Genomic DNA, 25,383 nt, shown 5'->3' on the forward strand with positions numbered 1-25,383 from the left:
TCCACTTTCGCCGCCAGATGGCAGTAGAGCAGGGGTGTCAAACTCATTTTAGATCGGGGGCCACATGGAGAAAAATCTTCTCCCAAGTGGGCCGGACTGGTAAAATTACAGCACGATAACTTAAAAATAAAGACAACTTCAGATTGTTTTCTTTGTTTAAAAATAGAACAAGCACATGCTGAAAATGTACAAATCATGTTTTCTTTTTTTTTTTACACTTACATGTTGCGGTTAATAGTATTCTATCTTTATTTGTCATTATTTATATTTTCTGAATAAATTATGTGATAATGTTCATCAGTCAACTCATTGGTGGTAATTTTCAATTTATCAAGATTAAAAAAATGATATCAAAATCAAATCACAGGATGTTATTTATGTAGTTTGATCATTTTCCTCGACAGATGTACTAACATCATGTGGTTTATTTTGTACTTATGTAGCATCATCTTACAAAGATACAAATAATTGCTATTACGACATCCTGTGGACACATTTAGAACATCTGATTAAAGTGTTGTTTTCCTGTTTTCAAACACGGTGTTACTGTTCAAACTGTGTGTAATGTTACAATGACCAAGATGTTTGATATACTTGTTGAATAAACCTTCTGCCTTGTTTTAATGAATACTTAGGCCTACTACTACTGTATTTTAATGTTGGTCATTATGGTAGGACTTGACGAGCAAAGTTTTTTCCTCAGGTGGTACTTGTTGAAAATGTATTTTAAAAAGGTATTTATTTTCTGTATACTAGAGCAGTGGTCCCCAACCACCGGTCCGTGGACCGATTGGTACCGGGCCGCGGCTGCACAAGAAATAATTTTTTTTTTTTTTTAAATAAATAAATAATTAAATCAACATAAAAAACACAATATATACATTATATATCAATATAAATCAATACAGTCTGCAGGGATACAGTCCGTAAGCACACATGATTGTATTTCTTTATGACAAAAAAAAAAAAAAAAAAAAAAAAAAAAATTTTTTTTTAACCCCCCCACCCTCCCCTCCCACCGGTCCGTGGGACACATTTTCAAGCGTTGACCGGTCCGCAAGTACAAAAAGGTTGGGGACCACTGTACTAGAGCACAAACCTGTCACCAATATTAATTTGTTGATGTTATTTGTTTGTTTGTTTGTAAAATTGAATTGCTGTAATTGGAATAGTATCAACATGCTATGAGCATCAATGCTGAGCTAATACTTTGTGTATCTTTGAATTATTACAACTCATTCCAATTACTTTTAGTTCAAGCTGCATGATTATGGCCAAAATAATAATTGTAATTCTTTGTATCAATATTGAAATCAAGGTTACTAATCGGGATATTTCATTGTGTTTCTCACAGGTCGTCAATGTAATTGAAGTAATGGGTTCCTGGAGGATGGCGGCGCATTAGTGATGAAAAAGTGATGTCATGTAATTTTGTTGAAAAAACTCCCTCAAAAAATAATCTATTTTTGAAAATTATGAATCGACTTGGAATCAGAATGAATAAGAATCGCAGCTGTAATGAAATAGACCGATAAAAAGGCTAAATAAACGTTATCCATATATTCAAAGACACATCTTTGTTTCATTGTTCATATTTAGTATTAACATTTCATTTGTTTCTTGTTACATGATGCCTTCAGCTCTATTTATCAATTTTTGATGGGTTTTTTCGGGGACATAAAAAACGTATTTTTGCGCATCATCAATAAAACACTCCCGCTTGACCTCATCATACATTTGATCGTTTATGGCGTGAAACATGTATATAAAATGACAAAATACAAAAAATATATAGCGTTATTTAGTGTAATGATTGTACTCGCGTTGTGTACCGTATTTTCCGGACCATAGGGCGCACTGGATTATAAGGCGCATTGCCGATGAATGCTCTATTTTTTATCTTTTTCGTATACAAGGCTCACCGGATTATAGGGCGCATTAAAGGAGTCATATTATTATTATTTTCTCTAAATGTAAAGCACTTCCTTGTGGTCTACATAACATGTAATGGTGGTTCTTTGGTCAAAATGTTGCATAGATTATGTTTTACAGATCATCTTCAAGCCGCTTTCTGACAGTCGCTTCCGGATGCGCCGTTTTGTGGGCGGTCTTATTTACGTGGCTCACCTTCGGCAGCGTCTTCTCCCCGCCATCTTTGTTGTAGCGGTGTAGCGTGCAAGGACGGGAGTGGAAGAAGTGTCAAAAGATGGAGCTAACTGTTTTAATGACATTCAGACTTTACTTCAATCAATAACAGAGCAGCATCTCCTCATCCGGAAACAACAACACTGGAAATGTGTCCCGTGAAAAACCGTCCGACCGGAACTCTCTAATAACTAAAGTTCCTTGGGTGAATAATGAAAACTCACTACACCGGTATGTTTTAGCGCTTCCATGTTGAGTTTACTGACAGATATAAGTAAGAACTTTACACTACTTTATATTAGAAATGGCAACAGCGGAGGATGAATGTCCATAACAAGAAGATAGAGAAAAAGAAGAAGCTTAACAACTATGGGGTCGACACGGATTACAAAGGCGGATGCGCACAATTTTTAAGGATTTATGCAGATCCCAAATACACACACCATAAAAATTCTCCTATGTTGAAGCACATCAAGCGGTGCGGCTTCATAGCTTACCAAAGTCGTACTAAAACATTTTGGTAGATTTTTGAGAGCCGTGTGTAATGTGCTATATTTTCAATGGAACATATAAAATGTTGGCGTTCTCTACTTGAGTCATATTGCCATCATAGTGCAGTCTACACGTATCTCTTATGTTTGACTGCCATCTACTTATCATTACACCATGTACCAAATTAAATTGCTTCGAGGCTGGTAAGCAAAACCAGAATTATTAAGTACAATAGGCGCACTGTCGAGTTTTGAGAACAAAAAAAAGATTTTAAGTGCGCTTTATAGTCCGGAAAATACGGTAATTACATTTCCACTTATCGTATTTTTCGGACTATAAGTCGCAGTTTTTTTTAATATTTTGGCCGGGGGTGCGACTTATACTCAGGAGCGACTTATGTGTGAAATTATTAACACATTACCGTAAAATATCAAATAATATTATTTAGCTCATTCCCGTAAGAGACTAGACGTATAAGATTTCATGGGATTTAGCGATTAGGAGTGACAGATTGTTTGGTAAACGTATAGCATGTTCTATATGTTATAGTTATTTCAATGACTCTTACCATAATATTTTACGTTAACATACCAGGCACGTTCTCAGTTGGTTATTTATGCCTCATATAACGTACACTTATTCAGCCTGTTGTTCACTATTCTTTATTTATTTTAAATTGCCTTTCAAATGTCTATTCTTGGTGTTGGCTTTTATCAAATACATTTTCCCAAAAAATGCGACTTATATATGTTTTTTTCCTTCTTTATTATGCATTTTCGGCCGGTGCGACTTATGCTCCGGAGCGACTTATAGTCCGAAAAATACGGTACACACATGGGTGCATGAACTCTAATAGGGAGCACGTCTGGCTGGTGTTTGCACCCGACAGAAAAGTGTCTCCACACTTCATTTAGTAAAATGGAGCCTGGATTCCACAGAATTGAAAGTAAGTTAAAAACAGCAAGGGAAAAGTTTGTTAATGTCGGCCGGCGAGATCACGGAGCTCTGTGCGCGTACACAGGGGCGGGGGCACGTCTCGGAGCTTCAAGATGAGCCGCTGTTACTTTTCTGCCTCTGCGGCTGTGAAATTGCTTGATTTACTATGCAACAGAGCCTGTCTTTTAAATGTTAACATTGCCGAAGATAACCTTCATTTAATCAGTGTAGCTAATATTGTGATTGTGATAGAAATGTGGTTATTTGTGCAGCCCTACTTTCAGTCTTGTTACTAAAATTAGGTATCTTTGCCACAGAAACCTTGTACAAATAATGTTTCCTGACATGGAACAATGTGTATGAGATAATAATTTGAAAATTTGAGGTTATCTTTATCAGAATCAGAATACCTTTATTGTCATTGTATGGAAACAACGAAATTGGACAGCAATCCAGCTCAGTGTTTTTAAAACAAACCTACATAAAATAGTCTTAAGACAACAATAATAATAAAACAATTTAAAATTTAAAAACATAATAAAATGTTAAAAACATATTGCGCAGCAGATCTCTATCAGAGGTAAGCAAGTAATAAAGTGGTGAGTGTTCAGGTAAGTGCAGAGTTTAAGGCAATAACAGCTCTAGGATAGAAACTGTTTTTCAGTCTATTTGTCCTTGCTTTTGATGGTCTTATAGCGCCTCCCGGAGAATTACAACAAACAAATTTGGTTGAATGGCTCATTTACAACAGGAAGTAGTGGATGGTTGTTGATTTATGAACACGGCTTGTTACGACCCTCAGTCATCAGTCATCAGCTGTTCTCCATGAGAAGTGGTCTGTGAACTCTATGATAAATTGGATGCAGAAATGCCACCAACTAAACCAAAGTACAAACAAACTAATGGGGAAATAATTCATATTGCCCCGTGAGAGGAAGTAGTATATGATGGAAAGCGCCACTCTACACAGCATCTGGTCATAGTTGGAATTACCACCAAACATATTTCAAGATATTCAACACTAAGGTGGTTTTAAACCCCCCAATTTGTCAAATTTCCTGTGTCAGGTAAACGGCAACTTCCTACTGTAGTATTTATTTGCATGTTTTGGCAGGGCTGACCATCGTCATTAACTGCAGAGGAAGACTTTGTTAGATTTTGTGAGACTTCTTCATCGAGCTATCATTCTTTTGCTGAGATCTTTGGCCTTTCCTTGCCTGATCTTGGCTTGGACGGTGGATTTACAGTTACAGTACCAGTCCAGCCCTACAGTATATCTTTGCTTGTCAATGACATATTCTACTCCAAACAATTATTGTATACCGTATTTTTCGGACTATAAGTCGCAGTTTTTTCCATAGTTTGGCCGGGGGTGCGACTTATACTCAGGAGCGACTTATGTGTGAAATTATTAACACATTACCGTAAAATATCAAATAATATTATTTAGCTCATTCACGTAAGAGACTAGACGTATAATCATGGGATTTAGCGATTAGGAGTGACAGATTGTTTGGTAAACGTATAGCATGTTCTATATGTTATAGTTATTTCAATGACTCTTACCATAATATGTTACGTTAACATACCAGACACGTTCTCAGTTGGTTATTTATGCCTCATATAACGTACACTTATTCAGCCTGTTGTTCACTATTCTTTATTTATTTTAAATTGCCTTTCAAATGTCTATTCTTGGTGTTGGCTTTTATCAAATACATTTCCCCCAAAAATGCGACTTATATATGTTTTTTTCCTTCTTCATTATGCATTTTCGGCCGGAGCGACTTATACTCCGAAAAATACGGTACTAAATATCTTCAAAGTGATGGATTACATTAGACAGCTGCTTCACTGGCTACAAATTGATTTGATTGGTTTTGGATGTACCGTATTTTCCAGACTGTCCAGCGTACCGGTATATAAGCCGCACCCACTAAATGTTGGTGACATTTTTTTTTCTTCCATATATTAGCTGCACCGAACTATAAGCGGCAGATACAGTACAGGCCAAAACTTGTCATTCAATGCTTTTTCTTTATTTTCATGACTATTTACATTGTAGATTGTCACTGAAGGCATCAAAACTATGAATGAACACATGTGGAGTTATGTACTTAACACAAAAGGTGAAATAACTGAAAACATGTTTTATATTCTAGTTTCTTCAAAATAGCCACCCTTTGCTCTGATTACTGCTTTGCCCACTCTTGGCATTCTCTCGATGAGCTTCAAGAGGTAGTCACCTGAAATGGTTTTCACTTCACAGGTGTGTTTGAAGCCCATCGAGAGAATGCCAAGAGTGTGTCAAGCAGTAATCAGAGAAAAGGGTGGCTATTTTGAAGAAACTAGAATATAAAACATGTTTTCAGTTCTGTTAAGTACATAACTCCACATGTGTTCATTCATAGTTTTGATGCCTTCAGTGACAATCTACAATGTAAATAGTCATGAAAATAAAGAAAACGCATTGAAATGAGAAGGTGTGTCCAAACTTTCGGCCTGTACTGTATATACGTTGTGAAATGATGTAACACGGCAGTAAAACGGCTAATCAAACAAAACAGAAGTCAGCGCCATGGGTCCACTAGATGCGGAAGCTGGCTCTCCAAATCAGCTAACTCCACGGTTGACGTTTTGGCGAATTTACTGAATAATTTTTGAAACTGTAACAATAATAATAACAAAAAAAATCTGCTCAGTGGCCTAGTGGTTATAGAGTGTCCGCCCTGAGATTGGTAGGTCGTGAGTTCAAACCCCGGCCGAGTCATACCAAGACTATAACAATGGGACCCATTACCTCCCTGCTTGGCACTCAGCATCAAGGGTTGGAATTGGGGGTTAAAACACCAAAAATGATTCCCGAGCGCGGCCACCGCTGCTGCTCACCGCTCCCCTCACCTCCCAGGGGGTGGGACAAGGGGATGGGTCAAATGCAGAGGGTAATTTCACCACACCTAGTGTGTGTGTGACTATCAGTGGTACTTTACCTTTAACTTTAATACAAAAAGAACGCTATTGTAAGTTAATAATAATAATAATAACACAAACACTTGCAAACGTGTTAGCATATTAGCTAATGCTAACAACGCTAGCGTCATTACATCACTATAGCTCGTACAAACATGCACGAAAACACTCCTACAGACATCACACGTTATACGGTTTAGTAAGTAAAAACAGTAAAAATTACAAACGTTACTTGGAGTTATAATTGAAGAATCCATACGAGTAGAAACGCTATGGACAGCAAAAATAATTCAGGTTAAAAGCGCTGAATAGAAAGACTCGTCCAAAAAGATGGCGCCATAGCACAAACAGTAAAACACCTTCTAAGTGTATTTTTCCAAAGCTATTTTTATTATGGCCATCAGCAAAGAAAAATCTATAAAATAGCTGCACCGTTTTATAAGCTGCAGGTTTCAAAGTGTAGGGAAAAAAGTAGCGGTTTATAGTCTGGAATTTACAGTACTTAGTGGTGTGTTTTATGAGTTGGTTATCTGATTCCTTTTATGTAATGAGCTGAATTACATGAACCTAAAGCACACGCATGTTGTGGATTGAAACAGTAGGAGGAGCTTCTGTCTAAGATTATGAAATAATATATTTGGTTCACTCTTTTGCATGGAAATATTCGACCCTATCGTAAGATTCTGCTACTCCACATTTTGAAATGATGTGTGACAAAACACATGTGATGTGGTCATAACCAGTGCACAGCAGGCTGCATCAACACTGCACATTACACACACTCACAACTAAATCCTCTGGACCAGGGGTCACCAACGCGGTGCCCGCGGGCACCAGGTAGCCCGTAAGAACCAGATGAGTAGCCCGCTGGCTTGTTCTAAAAATAGCTCACATAGCAGCACTTACCAGTGAGCTGCCTCTATTTTTAAAATTGTATTTATTTACTAGCAAGCTGATCTCGCTTTGCCCGACATTTTTAATTCTAAGAGAGACAAAACTCAAATAGAATTTGAAAATCCAAGAAAATATTTTAAAGACTTGGTCTTCACTTGTTTAAATAAATTCATATTTTTTTTTACTTTGCTTCTTATAACTTTCAGAAAGACAATTTTTGAGAAAAAATACAACTTTAAAAATGATTTTAGGATTTTTAAACACATATACCTTTTTACCTTTTAAATTCCTTCCTCTTCTTTCTTGACAAGAATCAATGTTCTAGTAAAAAAAATTTTTTTTTTATTGTAAAGAATAATAAATACATTTTAATTTAATTCTTCATTTTAGCTTCTGTTTTTTCGACGAAGAATATTTGTGAAATATTTATTCAAACTTATTATGATTAAAATTCAAAAAATGTATTCTAGAAAATCTGTAGAATCAAATTTGAATATTATTTCAAAGTCTTTTGAATTTCTTTTAAAATTTTTGTTCTGGAAAATCTAGAAGAAATAATGATTTGTCTTTGTTAGAAATATAGCTTGGTCCAATTTGTTATATATTCTAACAAAGTGTAGATTGGATTTTAACCTATTCAAAACATGTCATCAAAATTCTAAAATTAATCTTAATCAGGAAAAATTACTAATGATGTTTCAAAAAGATTCGAATTAGCTAGTTTTTGTCTTCTTTTTTTCGGTTGAATTTTGAATTTTAAAGAGTCGAAATTGAAGATGAACTATGTTTAAAAATTTAATTGTCATTTTTGTTTGTGTTTTCTCCTCTTTTAAACCGTTCAATTAAGTGTAAATATCATTAATTATTAATAATAACATAGAGTTAAAGGTAAATTGAGCAAATTGGCTATTTCTGGCAATTTATTTAAGTGTGTATCAAACTGGTAGCCTCTTCGCATTAATCAGTACCCAAGAAGTAGCTCTTGGTTTCAAAAAGGTTGGTGACCCCTGCTCTGGACCAAGGTGAGGATTTTACCCTGGCTCTCGCACCAATCAGGTTCCTAGCTAGTGACAAATACTTTTTTTTTTTGTCATTTTATGTGCAGAAAATAACGCTTTTAAAGCCAAGTAGGCTTAAAAGCTCACTGCACATATTTGAAAGAGTGCTGCACTTTTCCTTCCTGGTCCTAACAGTGTTAGAAACGTGCTCAGAGGATGTATTGAAATGCAGTTAAATGGCGTTCACAGTACATTCCTTTCCTCATCTGTCCATTATGGCATCACAGCTTGATGCCTGACAAAATTAAGCAAGATAAATATTTCATGCTTAATAATCAAATTCGAAAAGGCAGTTTAAAAAAGAAAAAGAAAAAAAGGTTGCAATCCTACGGTTGCACGAGCATGAATAGAAGTTAATCTCCAGGCAGCAACCCGGCAGTCATTTGTCATACACGCGTCATTTAAAAAAAAGCATGTTTGTTAAAGCATGGAAACACAATCTGAAACGAAAATGACAAATAATAAGAAGGAAGCTCAAATGCATGTAAGGACCTACAAAGAAAGATGAAAAATGAATAATCTACAATATTTTGCAGGACGTGCGTTGCATTGAGTGTGTAACCATGCACTTTGTTGAATGGACAGAATGGAGAGAAACACTTGTTTCACCTGCATGGATTATGCCAGCTAAATGACACAATGGGCCAGGTAACAGTGAACAAGATTATACACTGCATGGCTCGAAAAAAGTAAATAAATAAATGCATTCTTGACTCGATTTTAAGTTTCTTTAGATGTCTATAAGGCTGGGTGTTGTTGAGGTTTCATCTCATACTGGTGTCAAATCTGTACTTTTATAAACAATGTCGGTGCTTAAAAGTAAAACATAAATACATCCCGATTTTTCGGACTATAAGACGCACTTAAAATCCTTTAATTTTCTCAAAAATCGACAGTGCGCCTTATAACCCGGTGCGCCTAATGTACGGAATAATTCTGGTTGTGCTTACTGACCTATAAGCAATTTTATTTGGTGTAATGATAAGTGTGACCAGTAGATGGCAGTCACATACAAGAGATATGTGTAGACTGCAATATGACTCAAGTAAACAACACCAAAACTTTAAATGTTCCATTGAGAATATAGAACATTACACACGGAGCTCAAAAATCTGTCAAAATGTTTTTAGTATGACTTCGGTAAGCTATGAAGCCGCACCGCTTGATGGATTGTCGGCGCATTAAACATACGAGTATTATTATGGTGTGTGTGTATGATTGCATCTATTAGCAGACATATTACCTGGTGTTTTGTTTAACAATATTATCAAAAAACAATTTATCTTACCTTCTGGTACCTGCTGATGTGTACTTGGGATCTGCATAAGTCCTGAAAATGTGCGCGTGTCCGCCTTTGAAGTCCGTGCCTACACCGTAGTCATAAGCTTCTTCTTTTTCTCTATCTTCTTGTTATGGGACATTCATTCTCCGCTGTTGCCATTTCTAATATAAAGTAATGTAAAGTTCTTACTTATATCTGTCAGTAAACTCGCCATGAAAGCGCTAAAAATTGTAGTGAGTTTACATAATTCACCCACGGAACTTTAGTTATTAGAGAGTTCCAGTCTGAAGTTTTTTCACGGAACACATTTCCGGCGTTGTTGCGCTACAACAAAGATGACGGGGAGAAGACGATGCCGAAGGTGAGCCACATAAATAAGACCGCCCACAAAACTGCACATCCTGCAGAGACGCTCAGAAAGCGAGTTGAAAATGGTCTATAAAACATAATCTATGCTACATTTTGACCAAAAAAACACCATTACATGTTATGAAACCACAAGGAAGTGTTTTACATTTAGAAAAAAAATCATAAAAAGACTCCTTTAATGCGCCTTTTGTATGAAAATACACCTGAATAGACCCGCTCATCGGCAGTGCGCCTTTTAATGCGGTGCGCCCTATGGTCCGAAAAATACGGTATGTATTTTTTCATAGTATAGAAAAATAATGAAAATATTTTAATATAAATAAGAAATATATTATCATTATATAAATAAAATATAACTAAGCAACAATATAAAATGTAATCCACAACAAATTGTCCAAAGCAGCAATACAGAAGACAGGGAAGGTGCATACAGAATTCAGTTCATGATATCAACATTAGGGCTGGCATACACTACATACATGTTGTAGGAGAAGTGGCAGTTAGGGTTGAGTAACATGTTGCCAGATGGAACATGATCACCCGTGCAGTAATTATAAATAGAACACTCTTAACTATTTGCACCGCTGAATTCCGGTGTTTTTTTTTGCCAGGCAGTCTATTGAATGTGAAAAAAGAAAGTGTTGCTTAGTTTGCTATAATAGAGTGAAGATGGGGTTCTTTACATCCTCAAGTCTGCAGGTACGTCGTTTGTGGTTGCATGCATGAGTTCAATGCCTCAATATGACGCATTCATGCCGCATTATTTCTCTTCGACCAGCGACTACAGTTGGCCAACAAAAGCACCTTGAAGGCTAAAATATTCAAACACCTGGCCTACAGAAAAACTACGAGAACATATGGAGTCGGTGTCCCTTTCGCAGCGTTGATAAACTGCACTCCGCCTTCTCTTTCGTCCTTTCATTCGGAAAAACATCCAAAAAGAGCTTTTTTTGGTTTACACCAAGTTCTAAAATGCAGAGGACGCTGGTTCTTACAGTAGGCGAGGGATTCATATGGCCCCATATTTGGATGGCTCTCTCGTGAAAGGGAGATGCACTCTGCTGAAAATCATGGAAAGCGCCATGCTACATCAACACTCTCCTGCCATCTGGCAGGTAAAGTACCGTATTTTCCGGACAATAGGGCATTGTAAGGCGCACTGTCGAATGGTCTATTTCTGATCTTTTTTCATAAATAAGGCGCACCGGATTATAGGGCGCATTAAAAGAATCCTATTATTATTATTTTGTTCTAAATTGAAAACACTTGTGGTCTACATAACATGTAATGGTGGTTCTTTGGTCAAAATGTTGCATAGATTATGTTTTACAGACCATCTTCAAGCCGCTTTCTGACAGTCGCCTCCGGATGCGCCGTTTTGTGGGCGGTCTTATTTACGTGACTCACCTTCGACAGCGTCTTCTCCCCGTCATCTTTGTTGTAGCGGTGTAGCGTGCAAGAAGTGTCAAAAGATGGAGCTAACTGTTTTAATGACATTCAGACTTTACTTAAATCAATAACGGAGCAGCATCTCCTCATCCGGAAACAACAACAACGACCGGAACTCTCTAATAACTAAAGTTCCTTGGGTGAATAATGTAAACTCACTACACCGGTATGTTTTAGCGCTTTCATGGCGAGTTTACAGACAGATATAAGTAGAGATGTCCGATAATATCGGCCTGCCGATATTATCGGCCGATATATGCGTTAAAATGTAATATCGGAAATTATCGGTATCGTTTTTTTTATTATCGGTATCGGTTTTTTTTTTGTTTTTTTTAATTAAATCAACATAAAAAACACAAGATACACTTACAATTAGTGCACCAACCCAAAAAACCTCCCTCCCCCATTTACACTCATTCACACAAAAGGGTTGTTTCTTTCTGTTATTAATATTCTGGTTCCTACATTATATATCAATATATATCAATACAGTCTGCAAGGGATACAGTCCGTAAGCACACATGATTGTGCGTCCTGCTGGTCCACTAATAGTACTAACCTTTAACAGTTAATTTTACAAATTTTTAGGGATGTCCGATAATGGCTTTTTGCCGATATCCGATATGCCGATATTGTCCAACTCTTTAATTACCGATACCGATATCAACCGATACCGATATCAACCGATATATACAGTCGTGGAATTAACACATTATTATGCCTAATTTGGACAACCAGGTATGGTGAAGATAAGGTACTTTTTAAAAAAATGAATCAAATAAAATAAGATAAATAAATTAAAAACATTTTCTTTAATAAAAAAGAAAGTAAAACAATATAAAAACAGTTACATAGAAACTAGTAATTAATGAAAATTTGTAAAATTAACTGTTAAAGGTTAGTATTATTAGTGGACCAGCAGCACGCACAATCATGTGTGCTTACGGACTGTATCCCTTGCAGACTGTATTGATATATATTGATATATAATTTAGGAACCAGAATATTAATAACAGAAAGAAACAACCCTTTTGTGTGAATGAGTGTGAATGAGTGTGAATGGGGTGGGTTGGTGCACTAATTGTAAGTGTATCTTGTGTTTTTTATGTGGATTTAATAAAAAAAACAAAAACAAAAAACGATATAATAAAAAAAACGATACCGATAATTTCCGATATTACATTTTAACGCATTTATCGGCCGATAATATCGGCAGACCGATATTATCGGACATCTCTACTAATTTTCATTCATTACTAGTTTCTATGTAACTGTTTTTATATTGTTGTACTTTCTTTTTTATTCAAGAAAATGTTTTTAATTTATTTATCTTATTTTACTATTTTTTTTAAAAAGTACCTTATCTTCACCATACCTGGTTGTCCAAATTAGGCATAATAATGTGTTAATTCCACGACTGCATATATCGGTTGATATCGGTATCGGTTGATTTCGGTAATTAAAGAGTTGGACAATATCGGAATATCGGATATCGGCAAAAAGCCATTATCGGACATCCCTAGATATAAGTAAGAACTTTACACTACTTTATATTAGAAATGGCAACAGTGGAGGATGAATGTCCCATAACAAGAAGATAGAGAAAAAAGAAGAAGCTTATCGACTACGGTGTCGGCACGCGCACAATTTTTCATGATTTATGCAGATCCCAAAAACAGATCAGCAGGTACCAGAAGGTAAGAAAAGTTGCTTTTGCATAATATTGCAAAACAAAACGCCAGGTAATATGTCTTACCTTATACACACACCATAATAATACTCGTATGTTGAATCACAGTACAATCCATCCTTCATAGCTTACCAAAGTCGTATTAAAACATTTTGATAGAATTTTGAGTGCCGTGTGTAATGTTCTATATTTTCAATGGAACATATACAATTTTGGTGTTCTTTACTTGAGTCATATTGCAGTCTACATGTATCTGTTGTGTGTGACTGCCATTATATTGCAGTCTACACATATCTCTTATGTTTGACTGCCATCTACTGGTCACACTTGTTATTTCACCATGTTCCAAATAAAATAGCTTCGAGGTCGGTAAGCAAAACCGGAATCATTCCGTACATTAGGCGCACCGGGTTATAAGGCGCACTGTCGAGTTTTGAGGGGAAAAAAAGGATTTTAAGTGCGCCTTATAGTCCGGAAAATACGGTAGATAATGCAAACCTCTAATTCGTCAAGTTTCATGTGTCAGGTAAACCGCGACGAATGGGGCCGTATGAACCCCCTTTCCTAGTGTAGGAGGATCTAGCATAGAGTACGGCCCTGTGCACGACTGCAGCTGATTGGATGTTTTGGATTTAGGTGTTAGGTGAAAGGAAAACATTAGAAATAGGAGGAGGGAGGGGGCAGAAACAGAATAAAGTTAAACTCTTTACACTCATGTTGGTCTTGTCGCTGCCGGCTGAGGACACGCTCCATCTTTTGGTAGCATCAACAGGTGGAGACTCTCTATCCTTGTCTGCACTGTGAATCTTCCTGCTCAGGTCCTGAAACATGTCCTGGTGGCGTTTCCGGGTGTGCATTATCTTCTGCACAGGAACATTGGACGTTACGCCAGGGAAACAGCATGAATGAACCCCCCCCGCCCCCCCTTCTAGTCTAATCTGCACACTGAAGTCCCAAGCAAACAGTGAATAATAAACGTGTGCAAGCATAGCAGTAAAGAGACATATCGAAGCTTCTGAATGAATCAAAGAGACTAAAATTACCTCAAAGTCAAGCTCTGCATAGCGTGATTTTCGCCTCTGGGGGAAGATGATACAGAGAGATTAAAGATGTGTAAAGATACGGTGTGCCTCCAGTATCTTAAATACATTTGATTCCGGTGGACAGTCACGGGGTGTTCCTGCGACTCAGACGCAGGCAGTGAGTCACAGAGCTTTGCTGCTGGTCATTCCGACCCCGTCGGCGAAAGTTTGCCGTTAACACATTGTGACCAAATGACCTTTAAGTCAGCTGTCACTGAATCGTGAGGGAAAAGCTGACCTTCAGGCTGTTCAGTTGCCGTGGCAGCTGCTGCCTCACACGCCATTACGGAAGTGCGCTTTGCCCCGGAGTGAAAAGACACCAGCAGGCAGATGTCTCGACCACTGCGTGCTGATCACTGTCGCCTCATCCACCCCCCTACTGCAGTCTGCACTAAAAAAAAAACAGGGACTAAACGCTAACCTTTTCAACGTTCAGTCTTTTCCTGTGCCCAGGAAAATCCCCTATTTAGACTTTTGGATGCGGTTTAGTTGCTTATGATGCGAGATGCTGGTTGAACTCATCATGCATGGAATGTATCAAACTGATGCATGGATGTAAAAAGCTAGAGCTGATATTATGTGATGAGACAACACGAATGATTTTTTAAAACAACCACAGTGGAGAACTCTGCCAGTCTGGTCATTAATGTGTCGTCCAGTTCAGCTCTATAGTAGAGTTGTATGGTATACCGGTATTAGTATAGTACCGCGATACTAATGAATCATTTCCGGTACTATACCGCCTCTGAAAAGTACCAGTCCCCCGACCCCCCCGCACCCCCCTGTCAAGTCGTGTCATTGCTGGTTTTACGAGCAGACGAGCATGTTCGGCAGCGCACAATCACAGAGTACATACAAACAGACACAGTGTGTAGACAGAAAAGAGAGAACGGACGCATTTTGGTTTAAAAACTAACGATAAAGGTGAAGTTATAACACTGAAACGCCCTCAGGAAGATGTGCTTTAAGACATGGCTAGCTAGCTCGCGGCTAAAGTCCTGCCTCTGTCTGCAGTGTTTTAGCTACTTCTAAATCACTAATCCTCGCCTCCATGGCGACAAATAATATACGTTTCTTACAAGTATCATCCCTGCAGGACGAGGAATAGCCAAACATGCTTCACTACACACTGTAGCTCACCGGCGTCACAATATAAACAAACGCCATTGGTGGATCTACGCCTGACATCCACTGTAATGATACCAAGTACAGGAGTGATACTACTATGATTAAGTCTATATTTTTTGGCATCACAACATCATCTTTCGTTTTTTTTAAATGTATATTATGTTTATAAACTCAGGAAATATGTCCCTGGACACATGAGGACTTTGAATATGACCAATGTATGATCCTGTAACTACTTAGTATCGGATTGATACCTAAATTTGTGGTATCATCCAAAACTAATGTAACGCATCCAAACAACAGAAGAATAAGTGATTATTACATTTTAACAGAAGTGTAAAAGAGAAAGTAAGCAGATATTAACAGTAAATGAACAAGTAGATTAATAATTCATTTTCTACCTCTTGTCCTTAATAATTTTGACAAAATAATAGAATGATAAATGACACAATATGTTACTGCATATGGCAGCAGACTAAATTAGGAGCCTTTGTTTGCTTACTTACTAATAAAAGAAAAGTTGTATTGTATGTTCACTATTTTATTTAAGGACAAACTTGCAATAAGAAACATGTTTAATGTACCCTAAGATTTTTTGTTAAAATAAAGCCAATAATGAAATGTATCCCCTTTATTTAGATAATTATTGAAAAAAGTTTTAGTACCGGTACCAAAATATCACTCTATAATAAGACTACAGTCACACTAATGCATAAACAATATCAATGTTTGGTGAAGCAATAATTTTTAAAAAAACTACATTTTACTAACAACATTTGATTGTGTTTCAACCTGGGCTGCAACAATTAGTCGACATAACGTTGGTAATACAAATTCATCAACACAGATGTATTATTGTCAATGAGGCGCCAAGTAACATAACATCAGTTTTAAACTCACTGCATTGGCTCCCTGTCAGGGTCGATTTCAAAGTTCTATTATTAGGATTTAAATGTCATAATGGCCTTTCTTATCTATCTGACCTGCTCTTACCGTATCAACCCTTATGTATCCTGAGGTCCTCTGGCACTGGCCTTTTATCTTTACCAAATACTAGACCAAAGACTCCCGGTGAGGCGGCATTTAACCACTATGGCCCCCAGCTGTGGAACAGCCTTCTGGAGAGCCTCAGGGCTGCAGAGACCGTTGATATTTTCAAAAAAAAGGTTAGACACATTTTTAATCAGGATTTTTACTGATCATGTTGAACTCTTTTTATGTTTTTGATTTTTTTAATTGTGTTATTTTCTGTTTCATTCATTGTTATTATTACTACTATTATTCTCTCAATGTTATGTTTTCAATAATGTATTAATCATATTTTATTTTTTACATACAGTACATATTCTGATATGTTTCAAACTACGGTACTTTTTTTTTTCTTCGACGATGTACATTTTAATTTTTTTCCTGCCTGTTTTTTTTTTTGTGTGGGTGTTTTTGTCACCTCTTCCTTGTTTTTGTTCTTTCTGAAAAGCACTTCGGGTTGCAACTTGCCTGAGCGTGAAAAGTGCTTTATAAATAAAGTTAGGTTGATTGACAGATCACAGGGAATGCTCATATTTACACTTGTATTGCTTAGGGTACATAATTGCAGCTAAATAACGCTAACAGTACTGAATACCGTATTTTCCGGACCATAAGGCGCACCGGATTATAAGGCGCAGTGCCGATGAGCGGGTCTAGTCAGGTCTATTTTCATAAAAAAGGCGCACCGGATTATAAGGCGCATTAAAGGAGTCATATCATTATTATTTTTTTGTAAATGTAAACACTTCCTTGTGGTCTACATAACATGTAATGGTGGTTCTTTGGTCAAAATGTTGCATAGATTATGTTTTACAGATCATCTTCAAGCCGCTTTCTGACAGACGCTTCAGGATGCGCCGTTTTGTGGGCGGTCTTATTTTGTCAGCGTCTTTTCTCCGTCATCTCTGTTGTAGCGGTGTAGCGTGCAAGGACGGGAGTGGAAGAAGTGTTAAAAGATGGCGCTAACTGTTTTAATGACATTCAGACTTTACTTAAATCAATAACGGAGCAGCATCTCCTCATCCGTGGCTCACCAGTGCAACAACAACAACACCGGAAATGTGTCCCGTGAAAAACCGTCCGACCGGAACTCTCTAATAACTAAAGTTCCTTGGGTGAATAATGTAAACTCACTACACCGGTATGTTTTAGCGCTTCCATGGCGAGTTTACTTACAGATATAAGTAAGAACTTTACACTACTTTATATTAGAAATGGCAACAGTGGAGGATGAATGTCCCATAACAAGAAGATAAAAAGACCACGGACTACAAAGGCGGACATGCGTAAATTTTCAGGATTCATGCAGATCCCAAATTCAGATCAGCAGGTACCAGAAGGTAAGAAAAGTTGCTTTTGCATATTATTGCGAAACAAAACGCCAGATAATATGTCTTACCTTATACACACACCATAATACTAATCGTATGTTGAAGCACAGTACAATCCATCAAGCGGTGTGGCTTCATAGCTTACCGAAGTCGTACTAAAACCTTTTGAGCGCCGTTTGTAATGTTCTATATTTTCAATGGAACATATAAAATGTTGGTGTTGTTTACTTGAGTCATATTGCAGTCTACACATATCTCTTATGTTTGACTGCCATCATATTGCGGTCTACACGTATCTCTTATGTGTGACTGCCATCTACTGGTCACACTTATCATTTCACCATGTACCAAATAAAACAGTTTCGAGGTCGGTAAGCACAACCAAAATTATTCCGTACATTACACGCACCGAGTTATATAGTAAAATAATATATAATCGGCGGACATGTAAAGCAGCTGATGGTGTGTTTGACAGAGAAGTAGCTGAAAGGAAATACCGTAAAAGTCTACTCTCAAAAGGTGAATGCAATACATTATTATTACTACTGTAAAAAACTACTGTATTGTATTGTTAGTACAACTTTATCTTTTATAATTTTATATACAATATTTTTTATCCAAAAATTTGATTTTCTTTTTAAGAAGCTAATGTTTCATGTTACAATTTTTTTTTTGGGGGGTGGGGCTGGGGGGGAAAGCACAAATTAAATGTATTTCCATTCATTTAAATAGGAGACGTTGATTTGAGATACAAGTGTTTTGAGTTAAGAGCTCCATCACTAAACCAATTAAGCTCGTCAGTTGAGATACTACTGTATTCCTCTTATGTTTAAAAAAAAATCTATTTTATTTTTCTTTTGAGAAGACTACAGAAATGCAGATTTACAAAAGTAGTTGTAAGTATTAAGCTGTGTGGTTTCGGAGCATTTTCTGTAAACTATATGTAAACTACATTTATTCTATAAATGTGTTTATTATTAATATTTTTGGATGTGAGGAAAGGATCAGATTTGCATTATTATTCTACGCTAAAAAAAAAAAATTGCTTTCTGGAAGGGATTACTTTTCGAAAACCGAGGTACCCTAACTGTAGGTGCACAGTAATGTGTAGTGATGTGCGGATCGATACTGAAATATTGATTTGATGTCAACTCTCAAATCAAAATATCGATACTTTTGATACGTTAGTTCAGAAAGGCCCAACATTTTTCCACCAAAAGTCAAAGTACACAGGGGCCATTTTGATATTTTTTTATTTTAAAAATGCTAAAAACAGATATTATGTCAGCTTTGTATTATTGGTGGCTAAGCATATTATTAATTATCAGTTAAAACTTCACAGATTTTTTTTTAGATTTTTTTCACGTTTTAACTATAGTTTTTTTGCCCTTTAAGAATAGAATAACATAAAAATATATTATATTATTATATGATTGTGAACTGCATAGCCTGCTAACATTAACGTGCTAGCTTTTTGAGCTAATTTTGCAATTGTTTACCCTATAGTCATTTAACTTGGTATGTGACACTTTTAGCGTGCTAACATTAGCATGCTAAGATTAACATGCTAACTTTTTTTAGCTAATTTTACACTTTTTACTCTAATTCCCCAGCCTTAGAGTCATATAACTTGGTATGTGACACAAGCTACCTGTTGGCACGCTAACCTAAGCTTACTAACATGCTAACATTAGCCTGCCAACTTTTTTTTAGATAGTTTCGTAACCGTTTACACCGGAGTCATATAACTTGGTATGTGACTTTTTTTTTTACCCCTTAGCATTCAAACGATAACATGCTAGCAAGCTAACTTAAGCTTGCTAACTTTTTCCATCTAATTTTACACTTTTTTTCCATTTCCGCAGCCATTCACCTTTGAGTCATATAACTTGGTATATGAAACATGCTGACTGTTATCATGCTATCATTAGCACACATGCTAAGTGTTAGCATTTTTATGTACTGTTTTAGGCTAGCTCTGTGGCTCATTTCGTACAGTTACACCTAAAACTCACAGATTCAGACACCATCTAATAGGTACGGCGACCCCCGGCCAGAGGTCCAGGGCACAGATAGCAGCCCCCTTCAAAATTCCCGCGAGCATTTTCTAGTTATATTGTAGGATTTTGAACTGCATAAACTAGTGTCAAAAATTCTGCCTGTAAAAAAATATTAATGTCCAGTTACACATTTAAGTGTTTATGATGGTTGTTGTAATTTTTCAAATTAATTAATTCAAAAGAAAGTACCGTATTTTTCGGACTATAAGTCGCAGTTTTTTTCATAGTTTGGCCGGGGGTGCGACTTATATTCAGGAGCGACTTATGTGTGAAATTATTAACACATTACCGTAAAATATCAAATAATATTATTTAGCTCATTCACGTAAGAGACTAGACGTATAAGATTTCATGGGATTTAGCGATTAGGAGTGACAGATTGTTTGGTAAACGTATAGCATGTTCTATATGTTATAGTTATTTCAATGACTCTTACCATAATATGTTACGTTAACATACCAGACACGTTCTCAGTTGGTTATTTATGCGTCATATAACGTACACTTATTCAGCCTGTTGTTCACTATTCTTTATTTATTTTAAATTGCCCTTCAAATGTCTATTCTTGGTGTTGGCTTTTATCAAATACATTTCCCCAAAAAATGCGACTTATACTCCAGTGCGACTTATATATGTTTTTTCCCTTATATATTATGCATTTTCGAACGGAGCGACTTATACTCCGCAAAATACGGTATTATTTAATTTTTTTAATCAACTAAATAACTCAACTTTGTTGATATTTTGAGATATGTCATTACTTGAAATACACAACTTTAGGTACAGTATATTTGCAGAAAGTATGGGTATTAGATCAGTATCGCCGATACCAACCTGAATTTTACTTGGTATCGGATCGGAAAGGAAATCAGTGCTATGGTTATATCACTTGTACTGTGCAAAAATCTCCGGCCACCATTAGTTTCATCGTTTCATTTTCTACACACAAAACAAATGTCTACCAAATTTTGTAGAGAGGTGGCAAACCAGTTCAATTCTGGTGTGGAACTGGGTAATGGCGCAGAATCTTTTCATTATAGTTAGAGTCATTAGAACGTTCCATCCCCAGAATCCTATTAGAACCTCCGTCTGGCATCCTCCACCAACTAGGACGTATTCTGCTAACTAACAGATGGACAACGACAAAGTTTCCTTTTTTTCAATTTTCTTAACAGTCGGGCGTTGGCTGAAGTACGGCTCTATTGAGTGACACTCTAGTTCTATATGGTAATCAAACGGGACATTATAGAAAACTGACTTTGTAATTGCTTTGATACAAAAACGTGGGTCTCTGGGGTCCCTGCCCAATCACCCAGTGTGAAATTACACAACCAAGTCATTTTATGTTAGCTGCCAACTTGGAAAGACTTGTCTCCTCGCGAGCTGTTGGAGATGTTGATACTACTTTGATGTCGCCGCCCTCTCACCGTGGGCGAACAGCCGTCTCTCGCCAGCGACTACACGGAATCACAATCACGTCTGAAGCGAAAGCCGAGCGGAGCTGCGGTGCTATTGGATGCACAGATGTCACACATCATTACATCACCTTCCAGCCACAGAGGACATCAGAGCAGAGTGCATAGACTTTATTTACGACTATTACCCCTTCATTTTGGGGCTGTAGATTTTGTTTGGGAGCCCTAAACCTTCTCCTCCGGGGTAGAAGCAGGATTGTAGTTTCTACAAGTGACACTCTGCGGTCTATCACCCTCAGTCCTTCAGCACATCACTGCAGTAGAGAAGTGGGGTAACAGGCGGCTGTGAACAGGGCTATTTGTCCACCATCATTCATGACCTTTTGACTGATGCGTGTCACAAACATGTTATTAAGACACTTATGATCTACTAGGATACAAATAACAAGCGCTTACCATATTTCTTATACTCAGGAGCGACTTATGTGTGAAATTATTAACACGTTACCGTAAAATATCACATAATATTATTTAGCTCATTCACGTAAGAGACTAGACCAGGGGTCGGCAACCCGCGGCTCTAGAGCCGCATGAGGCTCTTTAGCGCCACCCTAGTGGCTCTCTGGAGATTTTTCAAAAATGTATGAAGAATGGAAAAAGATGAGGGGAAAAAAAAATCTATTTTTTTGTTTTAGTATGGTTTCTGTAGGAGGACAAACATGACACAAACCTCCCTAATTGTTATAAATCACACTGTTTATATTAAACATGCTTCACTGATTCGAGTATTTGGCGAGCGCCGTTTTGTCCTACTAATTTTGGCGGTCCTTGAACTCACCGTATAGTTTGTTTCCATGTATAACTTTCTCCGACTTTCTAGGACGTGTTTTATGCCACTTCTTTTTCTGTCTCATTTTGTCCACCCAACTGTTAACGTTGTGCATGAGTGCACAAAGGTGAGTTTTGTTGATGTTATTGACTTGTGTGGAGTGCTAATCAGACATATTTGGTCACTGCATGACTGCAAGCTAATCGATGCTAACACGCTATTTAGGCTAGCGATATGTACATATTGCATCATTATGCCTCATTTGTAGCTATATTTGAGCTCATTTAGTTTCCTTTAAGTCCTCTTAATTAAATTTATATCTCATGACACATGAAATATGGCTTTTAATTTGTTGCGGCTCCAGACCGTATTTTTGTATTTTGTATTTTTGGTCCAATATGGCTCTTTCAACATTTTGGGTTGCCGACCCCTGGACTAGACGTACAAGATTTCATGGGATTTAGCGATCAGGAGTGACGGATTGTTTGGTAAACGTATAGCATGTTCTATATGTTATAGTTATTTGAATGACTCTTACCATAATATGTTACGTTAACATACCAGGCACGTTCTCAGTTGGTTATTTATGCGTCATATAACGTACACTTATTCAGCCTGTTGTTCACTATTCTTTATTTATTTTAAATTGCCTTTCAAATGTCTATTCTTGGTGTTGGGTTTTATCAAATAAATTTCCCCAAAAAATGCGACTTATACTCCAGTGCGACTTATATATGTTTTTTTCCTTCTTTATTATGCATTTTTGGCCGGTGCAACTTATACTCCGGAGCGACTTATACTCCGAAAAATGCGGTAATAGCATGTGCAAAGTAAAAAAAATAGCAAGTACTATCAGTGGACATGTTGCAGGTGATCTACTAAGACAGGCCTGGGCAATTATTTTGACTCGAGGGGCCACATTTAGAGAAAAAAATGTGTCTGGGGGTCGGTATATCTATTTTTAGGAACACTAATACAAAACCTCACAATAATGTCTGATTGAATGCTAAAAACCATAAGACAGACCGCCTTAAACGGAATGAAATTTTACTTTTTTTTTTTACTGAATGAGACACCCAGAATGTACATGAAAATAAAGAATGTGGGATTTACAATATTATCTATGAACGATAAAACACTGAATAAAACGCCGACCACCTCGCCGGCCGACATTAACAAACTGTTCCCGTGCTGCTGCCGCAACCGGTCGCCTGTTTTTTAACTTACCGTATTTTTCGGACTATAAGTCGCAGTTTTTTTTCATAGTTTGGCCGGGGGTGCGACTTATAATCAGGAGCGACTTATGTGTGAAATTATTAACACGTTACCGTAAAATATCACATAATATTATTTAGCTCATTCACGTAAGTGACTAGACGTATAAGATTTCATGGGATTTAGCGATCAGGAGTGACAGATTGTTTGGTAAACGTATAGCATGTTCTATATGTTATAGTTATTTGAATGACTCTTACCATAATATGTTACGTTAACATACCAGGCACGTTCTCAGTATTTATGCCTCATATAACGTACACTTATTCAGCCAGTTGTTCACTATTCTTTATTTATTTTAAATTGCCTTTCAAATGTCTATTTTTGGTGTTGGGTTTTATCAAATACATTTCCCCAAAAAATGTGACTTATACTCCAGTGCGACTTATATATGTTTTTTTTCTTCTTTATTATGCATTTTTGGCCGGTGCAACTTATACTCCGGAGTGACTTATACTCCGAAAAATGCGGTAATAGCATGTGCAAAGTAAAAAAAATAGCAAGTACTATCAGTGGACATGTTGCAGGTGATCTACTAAGACAGGCCTGGGCAATTATTTTGACTCGAGGGGCCACATTTAGAGAAAAAAATGTGTCTGGGGGCCGGTATATCTATTTTTAGGAACACTAATACAAAACCTCACAATAATGTCTGATTGAATGCTAAAAACCATATGACAGACCGCCTTAAACAGAATGAAATTTTACTTTTTTTTTTTTACTGAATGAGACACCCAGAATGTACATGAAAATAAAGAATGTGGGATTTACAATATTAACTATGACAGATAAAACACTGAATAAAACGCCGACCACCTCGCCGGCCGACATTAACAAACTGTTCCCGTGCTGCTGCCGCAACCGGTCGCCTGTTTTTTAACTTACCGTATTTTTCGGACTATAAGTCGCAGTTTTTTTTCATAGTTTGGCCGGGGGTGCGACTTATACTCAGGAGCGACTTATGTGTAAAATTATTAACACATTACCGTAATATATCAAATAATATTATTTAGCTCATTCACGTAAGAGACTAGACGTATAAGATTTCATGGGATTTAGCGATTAGGAGTGACAGATTGTTTGGTAAACGTATAGCATGTTCTATATGTTATAGTTATTTGAATGACTCTTACCATAATATGTTATGTTAACATACCAGGCACGTTCTCAGTTGGTTATTTATGCCTCATATAACGTACACTTATTCAGCCTGTTGTTCACTATTCTTTATTTATTTTAAATTGCCTTTCAAATGTCTATTCTTGGTGTTGGCTTTTATCAAATACATTTCCCCAAAAAATGCGACTTATACTCCAGTGCGATTTATTAATGTTTTTTTCCTTCTTTATTATGCATTTTCGGCAGGTGCGCCTTATACTCCGGAGCGACTTATACTCCGAAAAATACGGTAGTTTCAATTCCGTGGAATCCAGGCTCCATTGTGCTAAATGAAGTGTGGAGACACTTTTCCGTCGAGTGCAAACACCAGCGAGACGTGCTCCCTATTAGAATTCATGCAGCCATGCGTGTAAGTGGAAATGTCATTACACAACCTGAGTACAATCATTACACTGAATAACGCTATATATTTTATTGTATTTTGTCACTTTATATACATGTTTTACACTATATACCAGACCTGGGCAATTATTTTGACTCAGGGGGGCCAAATTTAGGGAAAAAAATATCTCTGGGGGCCGGTATATCTATTTTTAGGAGCACTAATACAAAACCTCACAATAATGTCTGATTGAATGCTAAAAACGTTATGAAAGACCGCCTTAAACGGAATGAAATGTTCCTTTTTTTTTTTACTGAATTAGACACCCAGAATGTACATGAAAATAAAGAATGTGGGATTTACAATATTAACTATGAACGATAAAACACTGAATATTGACAACATATGAACGTCACACCCCCTCTCGATCGACATATTTTACAATCAA

At 36.9% G+C, this 25,383-nt stretch overlaps 1 protein-coding gene across 1 annotated transcript in view; it reads right to left on the reverse strand.

Moving 5' to 3' along the window:
- adgrb1a (adhesion G protein-coupled receptor B1a) overlaps positions 1–25,383 on the reverse strand; it is a 373,647-nt gene that overhangs the window by 3,777 nt on the left and 344,487 nt on the right. Inside the window, exons 32-33 of the mRNA XM_062063764.1 lie at positions 14,329–14,364; positions 13,996–14,148 (exon numbers count right to left, since the gene is read on the reverse strand). Of these exons, the coding sequence (XP_061919748.1) occupies positions 13,996–14,148; positions 14,329–14,364 (189 nt within the window). The remainder of the gene's footprint in view (positions 1–13,995; positions 14,149–14,328; positions 14,365–25,383) is intronic.

This window comes from Entelurus aequoreus, linkage group LG11, assembly GCF_033978785.1.
Source record: "Entelurus aequoreus isolate RoL-2023_Sb linkage group LG11, RoL_Eaeq_v1.1, whole genome shotgun sequence".
NCBI lineage: Eukaryota > Metazoa > Chordata > Actinopteri > Syngnathiformes > Syngnathidae > Entelurus > Entelurus aequoreus.